Source organism: Coffea eugenioides, chromosome 8, assembly GCF_003713205.1.
Source record: "Coffea eugenioides isolate CCC68of chromosome 8, Ceug_1.0, whole genome shotgun sequence".
In the NCBI taxonomy this organism is placed as follows: domain Eukaryota; kingdom Viridiplantae; phylum Streptophyta; class Magnoliopsida; order Gentianales; family Rubiaceae; genus Coffea; species Coffea eugenioides.
The window spans coordinates 38,904,848-38,923,168 of NC_040042.1; the positions used below are offsets into that span (position 1 = coordinate 38,904,848).

Here is an 18,321-nt window from a genome sequence, read left to right on the forward strand (position 1 = left end):
ACCCTCTTTTAATCCGATCAAATAATATGAATTAGATATCCTAATTTTTAGATCAAATCAAATCGGATATGGCGGATTTTCAAGTTAGTGGGTATTATTGCCCTACCCTTAACTATCCCAAATAAAGAACATGAAATGTAAAAACTACCATCATTTGTTTATTTCTTTTTTGAAATTGATATTATTTTTTAATTTTGATATTTCCTAAGTTATTTTTTATTTTGTTCTTGCCAAATTAATAATATGTTTTTGGGTAGTGTCCAACCAAAGAGTTAAAGTGTTATCTTTTCATACATAAATTTGTTCTTTTGATTTTTTAACTTTAGACAATATAAATATTTTATGTTTATAAATTGGACATTTTAATTTAATGTTTAAATAGTAGTTACATATTTAAGTTAGAATTATCAAAGGTAATAATACATATTTCTATTGGAATTACCTAAAAGAATGCCTGGAGTAAATGTTAGTTCTTTTTTGAATTTGACAATTTGTTTTATCTTTTATATTTGATAAGTTGTTTTCATTTTGTTATTACCAATTTGAAGGATTTCAATTATTATTTCCTTATTAGCAATAATCATTTGAAAGTCTGGTATTGTGTTAGTATGTTAAGTTTTGTTAAAATTTTTTAGAAATGTTACTCACACGTAAATGCCTATATGAGAAGTATGTAATTTCAAATTGTACTAGTATTTTGAATGTTGTTAATATATCAAAAATGTAACTAACTTATGACCGCATGTATAAGGTTAAAAGTAGCTAAAAAAATTAAAAAACAATGATGTATTTGGAGAATCTTGAAAAAACATTAATAATATGTATCCAAACACACAGTGGAGCCAATCACCTTCTAGGACGTGTTCCGTATTTCTTTCTGCTTACATTAGGGCTTCGAATGACTTCGTTTATGAGAGGAGTCAAAGATGACGCAGTCTTAAAAATGGGGAAAATGCCGGTTTTCATCTCCAAACTTTGGGGTAAGGATACATTTCGTCCCTCAACTTTTGGGCACGACACATTTGATGTCTGAATTAATAATTTTTTACCAATGTCATCCTCAAACAGCAATTTAGCAAATTTTAACGGAACTAGTCACGTGAAAATCACATGACCGTTAAGTAGACTTAAATCACGTTTTTAACAAAACTGCCAGTTTCCTGCATGCAATCAGTTAATTTTTGGCAATTTTGACTAAACATCCATCAATAAACACTTGTGTCCCGTACGTAAGGGGGAAAAAAGCTAAAAATAAAGATAAAATGAAAAATAGGCAAGAAAAGAAATAATCAGCATGAAAAATGAAAAGGGATAATTTCACAAACATCCCTTGAGATTTTTAATAGTTACAAAAAGCTCCCCTCAAAATTTAAAAATTACATATACTTTGCATACTTTTACTATTTATATAAGAGCAAATTATTTGAGCAGCCATTGAACTATTTGAATAGTAAAAATTTGGCCCTTTAATTATTCATAACATATTTTTACCCATTGAACTATTAAAAGTATAAACTTTGAGTTATTCATAACATATTTTTACTCATTGAACTAGTATGTTTTGTATTTAACATAAATTAAATATGTGAAAGTTAAAAATAATAATAAATTACCTATAAAATACCAGCTCTTTATGGGAAAATGGTAGGCTTTATTAAAAATGTGATTTAAGTTTACTTAACGGTCATGTGATTTTCACGTGACCAGTTCCGTTAAAATTTGCTAAATTGCTGTTTGAGGATGACATTGGTAAAAAATTATTAATTCAGACATCAAATGTGTCGTGCCCAAAAGTTGAGGGACGAAATGTATCCTTACCCCAAAGTTTGGGGATGAAAACCGGCATTTTCCCCTTAAAAATGTCATGAGCGTGAAGTTAGGTGGTTTGTAATTGCATTTTTTTAGAGTTTTTGGGAAAAAAATTACAATAATACCATTTAAGATATGAGGATATATGTGGAGAGGAAAAAGCGATGGATTGAGTGGTGTGGCGAGAGTTTTTGGGGGGGAAAAATCACAATAATACCATTTAAGATATGATGATGTATGTGGTGAGGAAAAAGCGATGGATTGAGTTGTGTGGCGATGAGATGTATAAGTGAGAAATTTCGGATTTGAAACCTCTAACTTTAAAAAAAAAATGGTTTAACGTATGTAAAACAAAAAACGTGATTGAAAAAATGTATACAAGAAATAATCACAGAAAATAGAATTATTTTTCCCAAACAATCATCCAAACAAACTGTTAAATACTTGACCACCGAATTGTAGATTCGATAAAATCTATCCTCTTATAAGCTTTCTGGATAAAATCTATCCTCTTATAAAAACAATCATCCAAACAAACTATTAAATACTTGACCACCGAATTGTAGATTCGATAAAATCTAGAGTGAATGGCCCAAAAGGTCACTAAACTATTAAAAATGGCACCCTCTGGTCACTAAACTTTTTTTGTGGCCGAAAAGGTCACTAAACTCACAAAAACTTTCCAGCGAAGTCATTTTACCGAATTTCAGCGGTTCCTCATCCGGTAACAGGGTCAATGGTGAGTGGAGGAATATAGTAAAGGGGCAAAAATGTCCGAAAGATTATTGGAATAGGTGAAGCCATAGATTGTCTCAATCCCAAACCACTTTTGAACCCATAGATTGACTTCGTCTTCTCCGGCAGTAAAAAAAGTGACTTTGACCATCTGTAAACCAAATCAGAATAGCAAACCTCTTCGAGTTACAGCCTAAACCCATCTCAAAAACAAGAGTAGCCGAGGAAATTGTGAAGCTGGTGATTTCAATGAAGTGGGTGAAGCGACCGAGGGATGAGTATGCTGACCCGTACACGATGTATGGTAAGTTATTAAAAAATTTATTTTGGTGAAGAAGAATGTTGGTAAAAGATAGTGCAAAGTCTGAAAATGTTAATACGAAATGCAAAAATGTCGAAGAGGTTTTAGGGTTTAATGGGTTATTTTATATATAACAAAGGGGGCATGAAAGGGACAAGAGAGAATGGTCCTCCCTTTTGTCGTCATAGTAGGTTACAAGGGGTCCTACATTCGCATGTCGTTAAACTAAATTAATTAGGCAGAAAAAATGTGAATTTTATTGTATTTGTTGACTAACTGCGGTATAATATTAAGGTTTTGTGTGGGAATTAGAAATGAACCTGTATTGAAGACTTAAAAATTAATTTCAGATTGTAGTTTTTATTAAAAGATTGGATATTTATCAATTAACAATACCTGCAACTATTTGATCTTTGTGATGCAGAGCATGGATGCTCATTATTTACAGTTAAGATGCGGCATGGTGGCAGAATTGAAGGGGATAAATATAAGAGTTATGTTGGTGGAGAGGTAGACTATTTTGATCTTTGTGATGGTGATACAATGTCATTGCATGAGATTAATGATATGGTGAAAGAGTGTGGCTACAACAAGGATGTCATATTGTACTATTATCTTGATCCAAGAAGTGATATCAACAATGGATTGAAAGAACTCCAAACTGACGAACATATCAGACAGTTTTGTAGTTGGGTGGAGCAGTTCAAGTTGATGGAAGTGATATGCGACCATGTTCCAGATGACGAGGTGTTAAAAATTCAAACAAAGACCATCGTAGAGCCACCGGATGTGCACAAGTCTACAGTGATCGTTGAGGAAATTGATGATGGGGAGGAACGTCAAACAATGAATGCGTGTAATAGTAAATCTGTGAAGAAAAAGGGTAGATTCCGTACACGATCATTTGCTGCTTTAGAGTGGAAGGATAGCACTATACAAAAAAAAGCAGTGCATGAAGCTATTGACCAAGGTGATGCATCTACAATTACAGCAGGCTTGCACTCAACTTCTGGAGATGGTGAAAATGAGGGAGAAGGAGGCGAGTGTGATGATGGGGATGGAACATGTGATGCCAGGGAATTTGAACAATACACAGATTATTATCGGGACGATGAAATGTATGAAACACAAAGTATGCAGCAGCCTCCAACACAATGTGGTCAACCACATGAAACTCATGCTGAGTCAAGTGAAAGGCAGGTAGAAAATGAAATTGATATTGGCGAAGGAGATAGTGAAAGGCAGCCAAGTGAGCAACCTAGCCAGGCAGGAACTCAAGCATCAAAAATTACAAATTTGAGGAGGAGTTCTAGGTTGAGCAGCAAACGGAAAGGTGATGTCACAGCTACTGAAACTACACGGGAAAGTGAAGACCGTGGCCCCCAAACTACACAGCAAACACGGACAACTAATGCTAGCAATGAAAATCCACTTTTGAATGATGGAATGGAGATGGAACTCAACAGCAATAATGGGTCGTCTGACGAGGAAATCCAAGAGGTAAACATGAATTATACTAACTTTGATATGGAGAAGTTTATGAAAAATCCTGAATTTGAGGTTGGTATGAAATTTGGAAGTAAGGGTCTGTTTAGAGAAGCTATTAGGAATTACTCGATTCTTACTGGGAGACCCGTATTTATGTACACAAATGACAAATCTAGATTGAGGGCAAAATGTGTGGCACCCTGTCCGTGGTTTGTGTATGCTTCTAAAGTTCCAGCATTGAACAACTCAGATTTTGTTTTGAAGACATTGAATGATGTTCACAATCATTGCAGTCATGCCTGGAAAAATAAACACATGTCTACCTCTTGGCTGGCAAACAGATATGAAGATCAAATAAAGTCAAATATGTATATGCCAGCAAAGCAAATTAGGCAGGTTGTGGATGAACAATATAAGTGTGAGATTAGTAGAAGTATGGCTTACAAGGCAAGGACTAAGGCTAGAAAGAATATTAAGGGAAGTGTAGCAGAACAATATGCTTTTGTTTGGGAATATGCTGCTGAATTACAGAGGACCCATCCAAATACAACAATTGACATTCAATACAATCCGAGAAATGATCCTGATGAGAGACCTACATTTACCAGATTCTATTGCTGTTTAGGACCTCTCAAAAAGGGGTTTAATGAGGGTTGTAGGCCCATTATAGCACTTGATGGGTGTCACACAAAAGGAGCATATCCGGGACAATTGTTGACAGCTATTGGGCCAGATCCCAATAATGGATGGTGGCCCATTGCTTGGGCTGTTGTTGAAAAGGAGGCAAGAGAGCAGTGGCATTGGTTTCTGAGCTTATTGATTAAAGACTTACAAATAGCCACTGCCAGCAGTCATTACACATTTATTTCGGACCAACAAAAGGTGAAGCACTCATATCTTATCATTATTGTTGATATTAGTTACTATTTGGTTTATTAGAGTTGACCAATTTTTCACAATTTGTTATTGTAGGGGCTTGATAGTGCACTTTTGGAACTTCTTCCATATTGTGAACACAGATTCTGTGTTCAACACATGTACAGGAATTTCAAGAAAAAACATCCTGGGCAGATTTTAAAAGATAGACTATGGAGCATTGCAACAGCTACAACTGTTGAGTTGTATGAGGCAGAACTTGATGACTTGAAAGAGTATGACCAGCTTGCATATGCATGGGTCAAAAGGGCACCACCACCACAGCATTGGTGTAAGGCATTCTTTCCTCATCATGTTAAATCTGATATGTTAGTTAATAATCTCTGTGAGACGTTTAATGCAAAAATATTAGAATACAGGGATTTACCTATTATTGGAATGATGGAAGGAATTAGGGAGTATTTAATGGGTAGAATAGGAGATAGGGCGGCTTGGATGAAAAAATGCCCTGGTGCTGTTGGTCCAACTATTAAGGAGTTGATTGAAGAGAGGGCAAAACAGTCTAGAAAATGGAAAACTGTGGCAAATGGTGATGGGGGTTATCAAGTCAAAGGGCCTAAAGGGGAACAATATGCTGTATATGTACAAGAAAGAACATGTACTTGTAATTTATGGCAAGTTAGTGGCCTGCCATGCTGCCATTCCATTGCAGCACTTCATAGAATGAATGAGGACCCGTGCATGTATACTGATGGGTGTTACTCCAGGGAACTATTTTTAAAAATTTATGAGAATGTCCTCTACCCTATCAGTGGAAAAGCACTTTGGCCAACTAGTACAAATCCGGTGTTAGGCCCCCCAATACCATGTGTGCAAGCGGGAAGACCTAGAAAGGCAAGAAGAAAAGATGTTACAGAGAATAGAAGCCACTCTGGGTCACAAAATGCAACTGTCCACAAAATGAAAAAACATGTTGTTATGCATTGTAGAAACTGTGGTTTGGCAGGTCATAATCGAGCTACATGCAAAGCTCAAGATGGTGCTGAAACTGAGCATTTAAGACAGCAAAATGCAACTGGCCAACCAAACAAATTTGTAGCTCCGGGTTGTAGTGAGGAGGATCCTGTTCCCAAATCTAGAGAAGAGAGTGTTATGCATGAATCTGGTGAACAGAATGCTGAAAATGTTGACGTTGAAGTTGGCAATTTTTTCCAACAATATGATAATATTGCTGTTCAGCCATCAACTTTAGAAGGTGCACAACAATCAATGGAAGGAGCAAATGTTGCTGCCGAAGGTGACACTAGTAATCCAACAGAGATGTTGAGGACGATTGCCAGTCCAACTAATAAGAGGCAAATTAGAAAGATAAAGACCCCTGTTAGCTATCAACATTTCTAACTATTGTATATTGTAATTGTAGTTCATGGAATAACTGAGTGAAATGTTATTTGGTTTTTGTGATCAGGTCCGGCGAACTCGACCAGATGCTCCCAGAACAACAACAAGTCAAAAAGATCCTCGTCCGGCTGCATCTACTGATAATACGCAGAAAAGGGTGGTCCAAAAAAAGAGAAAATTGACGGATGCTGAAAAGGGTGCGATCAATGCCAATTATGCATATTTGGGAAAAGAACCACCATTCAAGGTTGGAAATTGGGCAGGAAGATCATTTGGAAGAGGACGTGCAACTTAATGATAAACTGTTAAATAACTTTTGAAGTCTTTTTGTAAATCTTTTTGTAGATCATTGGGCAGGAAAATGTAATAGCTTTTTGTTGCCATTTTGTGGGAGTCAAACATACCTTTTGTCCACCTATTGTAATACAACCAATTCTGATCCAATGCAATGACTCTTTTATTTGCCATTCACTACTTAATCATTGGAATGGGCTATTGTTCTTGTCAAATTAATTGATTAGTCAACAGCAGAACTCATAATTAACATTTTCAAAGATCCAAAGTCAACACAATTACTAGCTTCATTAAGTACAATTGCATTGTACATACTAGCAATCCAAAATCTCTGCATTCTACAAACTAGTATTTCGCAACATTTCTTTCATACACTAGCAATTTGCAACCTCTTCGAATTTGGCATTGTTGGCTCATGCATCCATATTAACCACACTGTAACAACCACCCCAATCACAAAAACACTTTTTGCTAGCTTTGTTGTCCTTTGTTTTTTTTTCCAATTGCTCCTTTAGTCTTTTTATCTCCAGTGCCATCTCGTTTGCTTTGCTTTGCCATCCCCGAACCTCCTTTTGCAGAGCTTCATTCTCAGCTTCTAATTTGTTCTTACTTCTTAACAGGCCAGGTATTACTTGCTTAGCTCTCTCACAAATTTCTTCATCATACCAGTCCCAAAATCCACACCCTCTAACCTGCAGCAACAAATATTTACATTTTATCCATCTTGTAAACTCGCAAATATCCATTAAGTAATTATCTTACCTGATTTTGAGCACATTCAATAAATCTTCGCGCTGGATTTCTTTCTGTCCATGAGGTCTTCAAAATAGTTCTAGTTCCGCACTTGCAGAATGGAATCGGTTTATTGCGTCTTGCCATGAGTCATTAGACAGGATGAAATGGAAGGAGATTTTTCCTTGAATAGATGAGAGAAGATTTGTCTTTCAACAAATGAAAAGAGGACTCAGCTAATTTCTAGATCTAAGGCACGACTTGCGAGAGAAAAAAAGGTTGACCATATTTTGTTTGACATTTTTGCCCCTTTACTATATTCCTCCACTCACCATTGACTCTGTTACCGGATGAGGAACCGCTGAAATTCGGTAAAATGACTTCGCTGGAGAGTTTTTGTGAGTTTAGTGACCTTTTCGGCCACAAAAAAAGTTTAGTGACCAGAGGGTGCCATTTTTAATAGTTTAGTGACCTTTTGGGCCATTCACTCTAAAATCTATCCTCTTATAAGCTTTCTGGATAACAATCCTTGACTACCTAGTAACGTGAGGAAGCAGCTCATAGTTTAATGAACCAGTCTTTTGATGGTTACCCTTCACTTTCTTTGCCTCCAAAAGTGGCCCATTAAATTTGTCTTTTCTCTTTTTTTATTTTGGTATGTTCTGCCGTATTGACCACCTCTCCAAGTGGTGCTGATTATTTTTGGACCCTGTCTCGCTAATAGCTGAGAAACCAATTTCTCGAGAGGCAAATTAACCATCACAAGAGATTTAAAATTCTTTTTTGATTTGTCGGTTAACTTCTCTAGATTTAAATCTCACACCCTGAAGTTTAAAAAATTTAGAGAATATGCTAGTAAACTCTTCTAATTTAGAGAATATTCTCTTCTAATTGAGAGAATATGCTAGTATACTCTTCTAATTTAGATTGGCCTTCCCTCTAGTCTAGCCTCAGATGTAACACATTTGGTCCCCTCCTGTTTAGTGTAGTATATTATGGGTATTACCAATTGAAAAAAAAAATTCTAACCTTTGGGTCCTATGTGATGGCCACAATTATTGTGAAGGACATTAATAGTATCACAGACGTGTGGGTTTAAACTCACAGAAGCCAAAAAAAAAAAAAAAAAAATCTCAAAGGGAGCACCGAAAGTCTACTAATTGCAAAAAGAACCCTTTGAAATCTCCCTAGAGCAAAAATCCATTTATCGCACTCTACCCTTTCTTCTAATGCACTTGGAATTGAAACAAGAAATCGATCATTTGGGTTTTTTTGGATTTTTTTTTTTATGTAGGTTCCATACCTGTGATTGGTTCAAACTTATCTAGAGATCATGTTTTGGATGTGATTGGAAATCGGGTTGCAATAAATTCATGACGGATTTTACAATTTTGGATGTTTGGAAGGGGAAATGTAGAAAATACTCTCGTTTTTGCTCTTAACATGATGAACCAGTGACCTTTTCATCCAAAATTCATCAAGTTACGGACTGTGATAGTAAGTTACGCGGCCATTCTGCTATTTTCCTATTTTGTTTGTAAAAATACGAAGATGAAATGAAAGACTCTCTGAGCTCTGGTTCGACAGACTATTCTCAACCGCTAATTTTTTAAGTTTATCATTATCTTATTTTTTTTATTCCTATCTTTTTAGTATTTTTGTCCTTTGAATTGTAGATTCTTTCTCGTTGTTTAAAATCTCAAATGATGTAAGTTACATTTTTATCCCCACTACATTATTTTAACAAAAACAAATTAATTTAACAGTATGAGACACAACACAATAATGAAGCTGTATATTTATTACTAAATTGAAATATGTATTAATTATTTATTAATGCGACTACTCATTGCTATATATTTTCATTCTTACAACCCTAAAAGTCAAAAATTATAAGTTGACTATACCCTAACTTGAACTTTTCAAAGCAATCATATCTTAAAATGCAGATGAAAAATGCACAGATAATAATATTTCTACGATGTATGGTTTTGCACTCCTAATAAGATGTAGACATTGGTTTTATATGTCTAAGAAGAAAACTTTTGACAATATACAAATTTAACTATTAATTTCAACTTCACATGTGAAAGATCATATATATGTGTAGAACCAAGTACATAAATTTGAAATTTTTGGCTAATAAAAAATGAAATAATTAATTAAAGGGTGTACATAATTTAGTTTTGAATAAAATTTTCTTGACATAATAGACAAAGTTTTAACAAGTCAATATGTAATTCTAATGCAATTAATAACAAGTTAAATTTCATAGGTTAATAACAAAATAGCAAGGTCAACAATGTTTAAAGAGTAAAAGTTTAAATTTTTCATAAAGCAAAATTTAGGTAAAAGGGGGCAACGCAATTTCTTCAAATCTAATGGAGCAAGAGAAAGATTCTTAATAAAAATTGCCAAAATTTTCTAAGACCTAAAAGAAAAATGAAAAACTTGGATGGACGGCTGCCTCTCCTGGCTCCGCCGTTGTGACCAGTAGAATGAAAGAGGGTATGGAAAAATTAGCCACATGTTTCGTTTATTGACCCAATAATTGAATGATCATCTTGCTGATGTCCAAAAAAAAAAAAAAATTTGTTAACATGTGCAGAAAATGTTTCGCCACATCCTAAAGAGCTGATGAGAAACAAATTTAAAGAATTTATTATTATTACTATTATTGTTATTGTTATTATTATTATTATTATTGGTTTTTTCTTGCCAAACTCATGATTGGATAATGGATATAATTGGTTCAATCCATTTAATAAACGGGCATGGGTATGAGTATACTCAATTATTCATTTATAAATCAATTAAAATTTTACTTTTTTTTTTTGCATGTTGTCTGCCAAGAAATAATGGTATTTTATTGTTATTAGAATGGAAAGAAATTTAAATTTATTTGCTTAACACTCAGTAAAAGACGAATTTAAATGTATAATTATTTTTAAATGAATATAAATAGGTGATCCGAGTCAACCCATTACTCACTAATTAAATATGTTTAATTGAGTTAGTTGATAGGTGAGTCAAAGTAACTTAGTTACGATTGACACCTATGCTCCCTATCATAATTTACGGCTTTTTAAAAAGTGACTATTATATAGTGAGGAGGCGGACATCACAAATCGCACGTGGAATGTTCTTTTGTGCTCCAATTTGAACCAATTTGATTATCTATCTGGTACTGCAAGTAGTCATATGTGATAAAAGTAAAAGATGAAGAATGGATTTTTGTTCTTCTGAAGTAGTATATAGCATTTATTTTAGTATTTTACAAGGAAAAAAGAAAATTAAATAAGCGGGCCGTTGGTGAAATATTCGGATTGGGACTCCAAAGCTCATAAACAAGCAAGAACATTTGGGAAAACAAAAAAAAACAGATAGAAGACCTGATGAACTGTGTATTTGTCCGCATTTTATTATGTGAAGTTTTTGTCTTTTTTTTTTTTTAAAAGTGAAACTAGAGGTTCTCCATTACAATTTTTTCTTTTTCTTTTTCTTTTTCTTTAAAAAAAAAGGTCTTTGAACTTGGTGAGTGTCTTTCAATTCTCCCAGAATGCAAGGGGGGAAAAAAGGACTCAACTCGACAAATAGAGGCACCTGAATAAATGGTATACTATATAGGAAGGGCATACATAGGAGTGTTTGCAAGCTTGGAATTCCAACAAGCTTCGAGGTCTGCATTGCTTGCTACAACTCCTAGATGAAACATATTTCATGATACTCAAAAAAAGTTCATCCACAGCTATTCAGAAATACAGGCAATGGCAATGCAAGAAATACAGGCCATGGACGGCTATTCAGAAGGCATTAAAGGAATGGTTAGAATTGGGAGAAGTTGATAGACTGGAAACTAGGATGAGTACGACCGAAACAGAAGCTCTACATCTGCAACATCCACAGCTTTGTTCACAACATGGTGTCCTGCAATTCAGCATTGCAATTACAAGGGACAAGCACGAACCATGGGTAGGCATTGGAATCTGTCTAATAGGAGGAGCTCAGGGAACACACACAGGCTGGGCAATGCGTGAAACCAGTTCAGGATCTTTCTTGCTGGATGAAGCATTAGCTCTAAAATTGGCAATGTGTAAAGTTGCTGAAATGCAACACAGGGTGGTCCAATTCCAAGTGCAGAATCAGCAGCTCCTCAACCTTATTCAATCCAAACAAGCACGGGATATCAGATTAGCAACTGTGGTGGAGGATATTGTTCAACTTAGACTTTTGTTTCATATGTGCTCCTTTTGCTTAGTCCAAAATGATAACTATCATCTAAGCTCCAAACTTAGTTCTTATGCTTTAGGCATTACTTTTGATGAGGAATTTATGTTTCCTTAGTGGTTAAATGACCGCTTGTATAGTTTCATCGTGTCTTTGCTCGTACTTGTACATCTTTTTAAAAAGGAATATAACCATATATCGTTTCAGAAAAAAAAAAAAAAAAAAAAAAGTTCATCGGTAAGTTTGTGCACTGCCCAAATTGCAAGGAAATTGGCGGAAGAGCCAAGTGGGATTGCCAATTGTTTGAGAAGGGGAAAGTTTTGATATGGTGGCTGTACTATTCATGGTACGGCACCAATCAAATTTTGACATGACATAATTACTCTAAACATGCACCTTATCTAAGAGTCGGCTTCTTGACAGGGACAGTGAAGATAATACATACATTAGTGAGATTTCACAGGAAATTGGCCTCATTTTTAGATGAATGAACTTAATCATCACCTACAATTAAATGTGTACCTAAGAAAACTGTCATCTGTACTTTTATTGTCACGAAAAAACTACCAACTTGTAACATTGAGAATTTGAGTATCTAGTAGTATACCTAAAAAAGAAAAAATTCCATTTGAGTACCACCTACTAAAATTGAGAACCCGAAGAACATAATACAGATGTAAAAGTGGGCTACATGATATATACATGGATGAGGAAATTGTGGGCTAATGTTGAGGCAACAAAATAAATCAAAATGTGGAATCTCTTATCTATTTAAGTAGTTTTGTTATGTTTTACTTGTACCTAAAACTATGACATTCTACAATTAAAGCATATGGTTATTGTTATGAGCTTGTAACTTCGATTCCTTAAACATCAACTATGCAGCGATTAGTTTTAGCTAAGCATCAAGCTATGCAAAACATACTTAGATAAGTTTGGTATACACGCTGAATTACATTCACATAGTATTACTCCACCTATAAACAGCGATTCTAAATTATGATATTTTTAAACTATAGACACAAACATGAAAATTCTTAAAATTAAAGAGATGAATAATCCATAAGTTTGTTTTTGTCGCTAAGTAGTAAATCACTTAGGATGGGATTTTCCATATAGTATATTTCAAGGCACGTCAACATAATAATGTTTGATGATATAAGAAAAGTCTAGATGAAAATTATATAATAACACAAGAAAAGTCATATAAATTGAATATACTAATATTAGTTCTAGGTATTTGCATTTTACATGGTATGGGCTTCCTAAGGAAATGTCAAGAATATCCTTTTTGAAAAATTAAAATGATTGAAGTGACCAAAATAAGCAAATGTAATATGCATGGCACTTTAACCCCTCATGATTTTGTATTTTACTACATAATCCCATTATATTTTAATGCTATACCACATAACCCCCAAATGATTTTCAAAATACATAACCCTCTATATATAGTTAATTAATAATTTTAAACTTTGCAAATGAGTACTTTTGACATCTTAGTTGATTTTATTATGAAATACAAAATCTGTCACTTTGAAACTTTATTCAAATTACGAAAGGATTATATATAATTTTTCAAATCACAAGAGAATTATGTGAAAAAACACTAAATCATAAGAGGGTAAAGTGTATTTTATCCAAAAGTTAAATTTACTAATATTTGGGTCCCATTTGAGGGCCATATTTATTGCGAGATAGTCCATTAGCGTCGGTCCATATTACAATTTGGAAGTATTGATGTCAAGAGGCTTGAACTATAAGACTACTTTTCAAAAAAAAAAAAAAAAAATCAATAAAACGACTTTCTTTTAGTCCAAACAAAATATCAAAAAGACCTACTAAAAAGTTTTTCAAATAATTTAAACTTAAAGTTTGGCGCTACTTGGACTTTTCTAAAGTGCTATAAAAACCTTTTTTTTTTTTAAAGATATTAACGACAGCAGTGGTTGGGATTACCTACTCTAGTTTGCCGCCTTTTAGGCCCTATTGTAAGAAGAAGAAAAAAAGGAAATTAAAAGAACTTAAATACTAATAAATGTCGAGTAACAAAATGTACCTTTTGTGTAGTCAAATTGGAACTACAAACAAGGAAGTAATGTGACTATTTTGGCAAAATCTTAAATAATAGAGGATTAAAGTGAAATTCACCGTCTCTTTTTTTCTCCTGTTCTCGAGAAAGTAATTTTAAACCAAACCAACAATGATTGATTTTAAGCTCACGGCAGCCCTTGAATAGGCTCACCTCGAGCACGCATTCAGAGGTTGTAATCCAGGAATATATTTATTAAGGACTAAAACAATTGAATCCTACAATTCTCAGACAGTATAGTAATTGCCCTTCACTTCTTCGTCCTATGAGTCTGGCCCCATTTGCTCCTCATTTGTGTTTGTTTTTGTGTCATAAGCATATGCAGTCTGCTCGAGACAAATCCAAGAAGGGGTCCATTTTCTTGAGCCGTCTCAAGTGCAGTGGGAATCAAAAGGAGGAAGCTTCATTGAATTCTTCACATAGCGCCAATTTTGAAGTTACCCTTCACTTTCTGCGTCTCTAATTCTGGCTGATTTGCTTATCAATTTTGTTTGTTATTGTGCCAGGCACATGCAAGTCTACTGAAGTCTAGTCCAAGAAGGTGTCTGTTATCTTGTTCCTATTCAAGTATTGCAGTCATGCTGCTCTGGAGTAAAAACTCCTTTCTTCAAACGGAAAGAAAACTTAAAGGGGAAACTACCTTTTAATCCCCTATATTTAAGATTTTCCCTCATAATTTTTCTCACCTTTGATCCTTTACATTTAGGATTTTTACTCATAACTTCTCAAAAGGAAAGGTACATTTGTTTATTTGACACTAGTAATTTTGGATGCACGCTCTGCTTTTCACTGATAATTGACATTGCATGTGAATATCGGTCTACTAATATTAGAGCAATTACATGAACTTGTATAGAAAAACTGGACAGGAATCATATTATGCATATTGATCAAATGCAACATGATATGAATCCGGATGTCAAGCTATTCAAGAAGATGGTGATCGCGAGTTCAACACTAACTCGTGTATTCATGTCATCATTTATTAGTTGATTGTTTAAGTAGTAGCTATGAATAAATCTAGTCCAAGATCTCATGTTGAGGTGGGTTAGATTCGTGGTAGATTGTCATGTTGAGATACATTTTAATTGTAACTACATTTCCTTTACTTCCCAGTTCCCACGTACGTTTTGATTTCTGTTTTATTCTTCAGTTTTATTTATTCTCCTTCCTCGGAAAGCCCAAAGAAGCAACACCACATGCAGCCATGGCCCATGGCTGCAAGTTGTAGCAGTGATATAATAAAATAGGCCATGGCTGCAAGTTACAGCAGTGATATACTAAAATAAAGAAACCTACTGTCTATAGTAGCAAAAAATTAATTTGTTGGGGTCATCTGAACCCACGGCTTTCAACAAAGAAAGATGCTATCTTGACTTTCTTGATGTGCTATATTTTTTCGGATGACCATCATGGTTTTATTCCAGAAATGAAAAAACAGGCAGAAGATCGAGATTGTGATTTTGTGGGAATTTATTTCTCGAAAGAATCTGTTTTAGGGTGTCCACTAGGTATGCCCCAACTTCATGAATTGCAGGCTTTCAGGCCAGTCCTATACTCTAGCAAGAAAAGCTCTTAGGTGGTTATCATCCTTCCGGTTCATGTTACTGTCAGAAAGTAACAACATGAACTAAGGTCTGCAAAAAAAACTTTTGACAAAAAAAAAAAAAAACTAAGGTCTGCAAACACTGTAGCCAATACATTAGCCCTTCTTCCCAGATTAAAATCAAGAAAGAAAAAACTTGTCAGGGCCTCTAGCCTAAGTATTTGTTGCTTGGGGATGTGTGTGTTAGCCAAGGATTAATGACTATACAAAATTTTTACATGTCTTTTCCGGTTAAATGAAAAAGCCTGAATTGGCACAAAGAGCATATTATACCACTCAATTGCACATCATCGACTATGAATGAGGGAACGAAGTTGAGACAAAGCGCACAAAATAACTTCTATTTATTAGGACACTTTACATCCACAGCTGGGCTCGCTTTTGAATTGTAGGATCGAAAATATGGTCTGCACAAATGTCAGAATGAGCAACACAAGAGCAGCTGCAAATGAGATGATGGACCAGGGGTTATTGAAATAATTCCTCATCAGATGAGCCCTCCAGATGTTCCAACGCCGGCTAGAATACTCGTTCACTTGCTTGAAAACTCTCGAGTAACAGAAGAAATCGTTGGCTGCTTCAGTCTCGACCTCCTTCACAAGACTATTAAACACTGAAGATATCGCTTTATCATCACCTAACCACTTGGTTATAATTTTTTGGTGTCGAAGCTTTTCAACATCCCTTGAGGAATCAATGAGACTATCCATGAACGTGAGATAATCAATTACATATCTTCTATCATACAGTCCATTAATCATGTAAAGTTCAAACCCAATTAAGTTTCTGAAGACGCATTCTGTAACATCATGAACGTCCAGAGTCGGGATTTTCATTACCCCCTTTTCAAAAGCAATATCCAGCCACGATACACTTTTGTTAGCCGTCTCAAACTTTATCCCGGCTTGTTGCAGTTCGCTTGCGCATTTTATGTGCTCGTACACCTCGCCGCTTGTGGAACAATTGTCTTGCGAATCCCCATTCTCTTGGCTTTGATGATCAGCTACTCGTTTTGCAGCAAATGAAAAACAGTGCAAGCTGCTAGTAATTTTGGGTAGCTGGGTTGCGGATACACTTTTCTCCAAATCCCAGTCGCTTGTGGAATAAATGTCATGTGGATGCCCGTTTTCTAGGCTTCGATTATCAGCTGCTGGTTTTGCAGCAAATGGCCAACATGCGTTGCCAGCAATTTTATGTAGCTTGATTGAGGATTCTTTCATTAGCTCCAACCACCCGCCTCTTGTAGAACGAAGGCCCTGTGGATCCCCGTTATCTGGGCTTCGATTACCACCTGCTAGTTTTCCAGCAAATGACCAACACCAGCACTCGTGCACTAGGTGAAGAAGATGAACGACATCTCCAACATTTCCAGCAATGTTTGTGGTAGGATTCGGTAATGGTACAGGTTTCTCACCTGGGAAAAAAGAATGCAGAGGTGAATCAGGGAAAATGGCAAGATCAACGAGGTTCTCATCCTCAGCTCCACCTGGTGACTTAGTCATTTCAAACAGACGAACCAGGATTAAGAAAGGCAGTTGATTTTCAAACAATAGTATGTCCCTGAACAGACATCCCATTATCCTACGTTTCAGGAAGATGGGATCACCTTGTTTTGGGCAGTAATTGACGGGATACTCTTTGTACCGGCGCCAACCAGCATATTTCCTCAAAAGCTCAATGATAAAGAACCCGTCAAGTAGCATCATTTCCACAAATTCATCGCTACCAAGACCAATCATATCTTCTTCTGCATACCAACTTCGAGCTCCCTCTTCAAGGGCTTTTAAGGCATTGATGTATCTCTCAGTACTTGATTCGCCTCTTCGAAGGAGAAGCTCTTTCAAGTACCACAGCTTATACGTCTGCGCTTTTACCAAGTTTTCCTTACCGTGATGATAAGGCCCGATAGAGAACATCTGTGGTTCGTATGCCACTTCATTTTGGCTGCGAAGTTTATGATGGACTCTGAAAATCCGTTGCTTGTCAAATGAATTTGATAGCCCAAAAAGCTTTTGATCAATACTAGTTATTACTCCTTTGTGCTCAGACATCTTAGCATATGTTGTTGAGTAGAATCAGAATACCACTGCAGGACCAAAGTGACAGAAAATTAATCACAAAGTTGGTTCAGAAAAGGTAAAGTAGAACAATAATGGCAAGATTAAACTCGCTATTTACTCAACTCTCGTTCAGATTACTTACATCTTACCCGAAAACCAACAATTTGCGTAGTTATCTGCGAGTAATCTTGATTTGCTCGAGTTACAAATGCACTTGAGGCCTGGCCAGGATTTTATAGTGCAGCACGAGCTCGTGAAAAGAATGAATTACTACTTTTTAAGTCTTATTCTTGAGAAGATGCAGATCAGATATGTATTAGCTGATACATCCAAATTGCTACGTAAGATGCCAAGCAATTTCCTTCAGTAAACTACAATGTACAACAGTTCTCGTGGAGAGACGTGCCTCGGAATACCGCCCCTCTCCGTTGACTTGTTGAACAAAAAAAGTATGCCTTACTTAATAATCCAAACACCTCACAATAGACAATAGTGCATATTCATTGGTAGACGGATCTGAATTGTCCAGGCATCGAACCTTCCTTGACGGTGCTAAATACAACTTGACCCGGTGATCCGCAAAGCACATCCGATCCGGGACTCGATCCGAATTAGTGGATATCCGATCCGACGGATCGGGTCACATTCAAGTCAAAGAGTTATGCAGATTAGATTCAAATCATTTTTTAGTGATTCGCAG

The 18,321-nt window shown here is 35.6% G+C and overlaps 1 protein-coding gene across 2 annotated transcripts; it reads right to left on the reverse strand.

The window, feature by feature from the left end:
• Nucleotides 1-15,759: 15,759 nt before the first annotated feature.
• Nucleotides 15,760-18,029, reverse strand: LOC113781611 (UPF0481 protein At3g47200-like). 2 transcript variants are annotated; one of them, XM_027327574.1, is made up of 3 exons: nt 17,771-18,029; nt 17,168-17,647; nt 15,760-16,975 (listed from the first exon to the last, which is right to left on the reverse strand). In XM_027327574.1, exons 2-3 carry the CDS (start codon nt 17,610-17,612, stop codon nt 15,909-15,911), a joined length of 1,512 nt encoding a protein of 503 aa, XP_027183375.1. In that variant the 5' UTR covers nt 17,613-17,647; nt 17,771-18,029; the 3' UTR covers nt 15,760-15,908. The 2 variants fall into 2 exon arrangements, with proteins under 2 accessions (XP_027183375.1, XP_027183374.1); XM_027327573.1 differs by having other exon boundaries at nt 17,764-18,029.
• Nucleotides 18,030-18,321: the final 292 nt, after the last annotated feature.

Bases quoted from the DNA above. Each gene is read 5' to 3' on its own strand.
- LOC113781611 (XM_027327574.1), bottom strand. From the start codon at position 17,612: ATGTCTGAGCACAAAGGAGTAATAACTAGTATTGATCAAAAGCTTTTT. The intron at 16,976-17,167 runs GTGATCCCATCT...CTTTTTTCCCAG, and splicing joins CAATTACTGCCCAAAACAAG to GTGAGAAACCTGTACCATTA.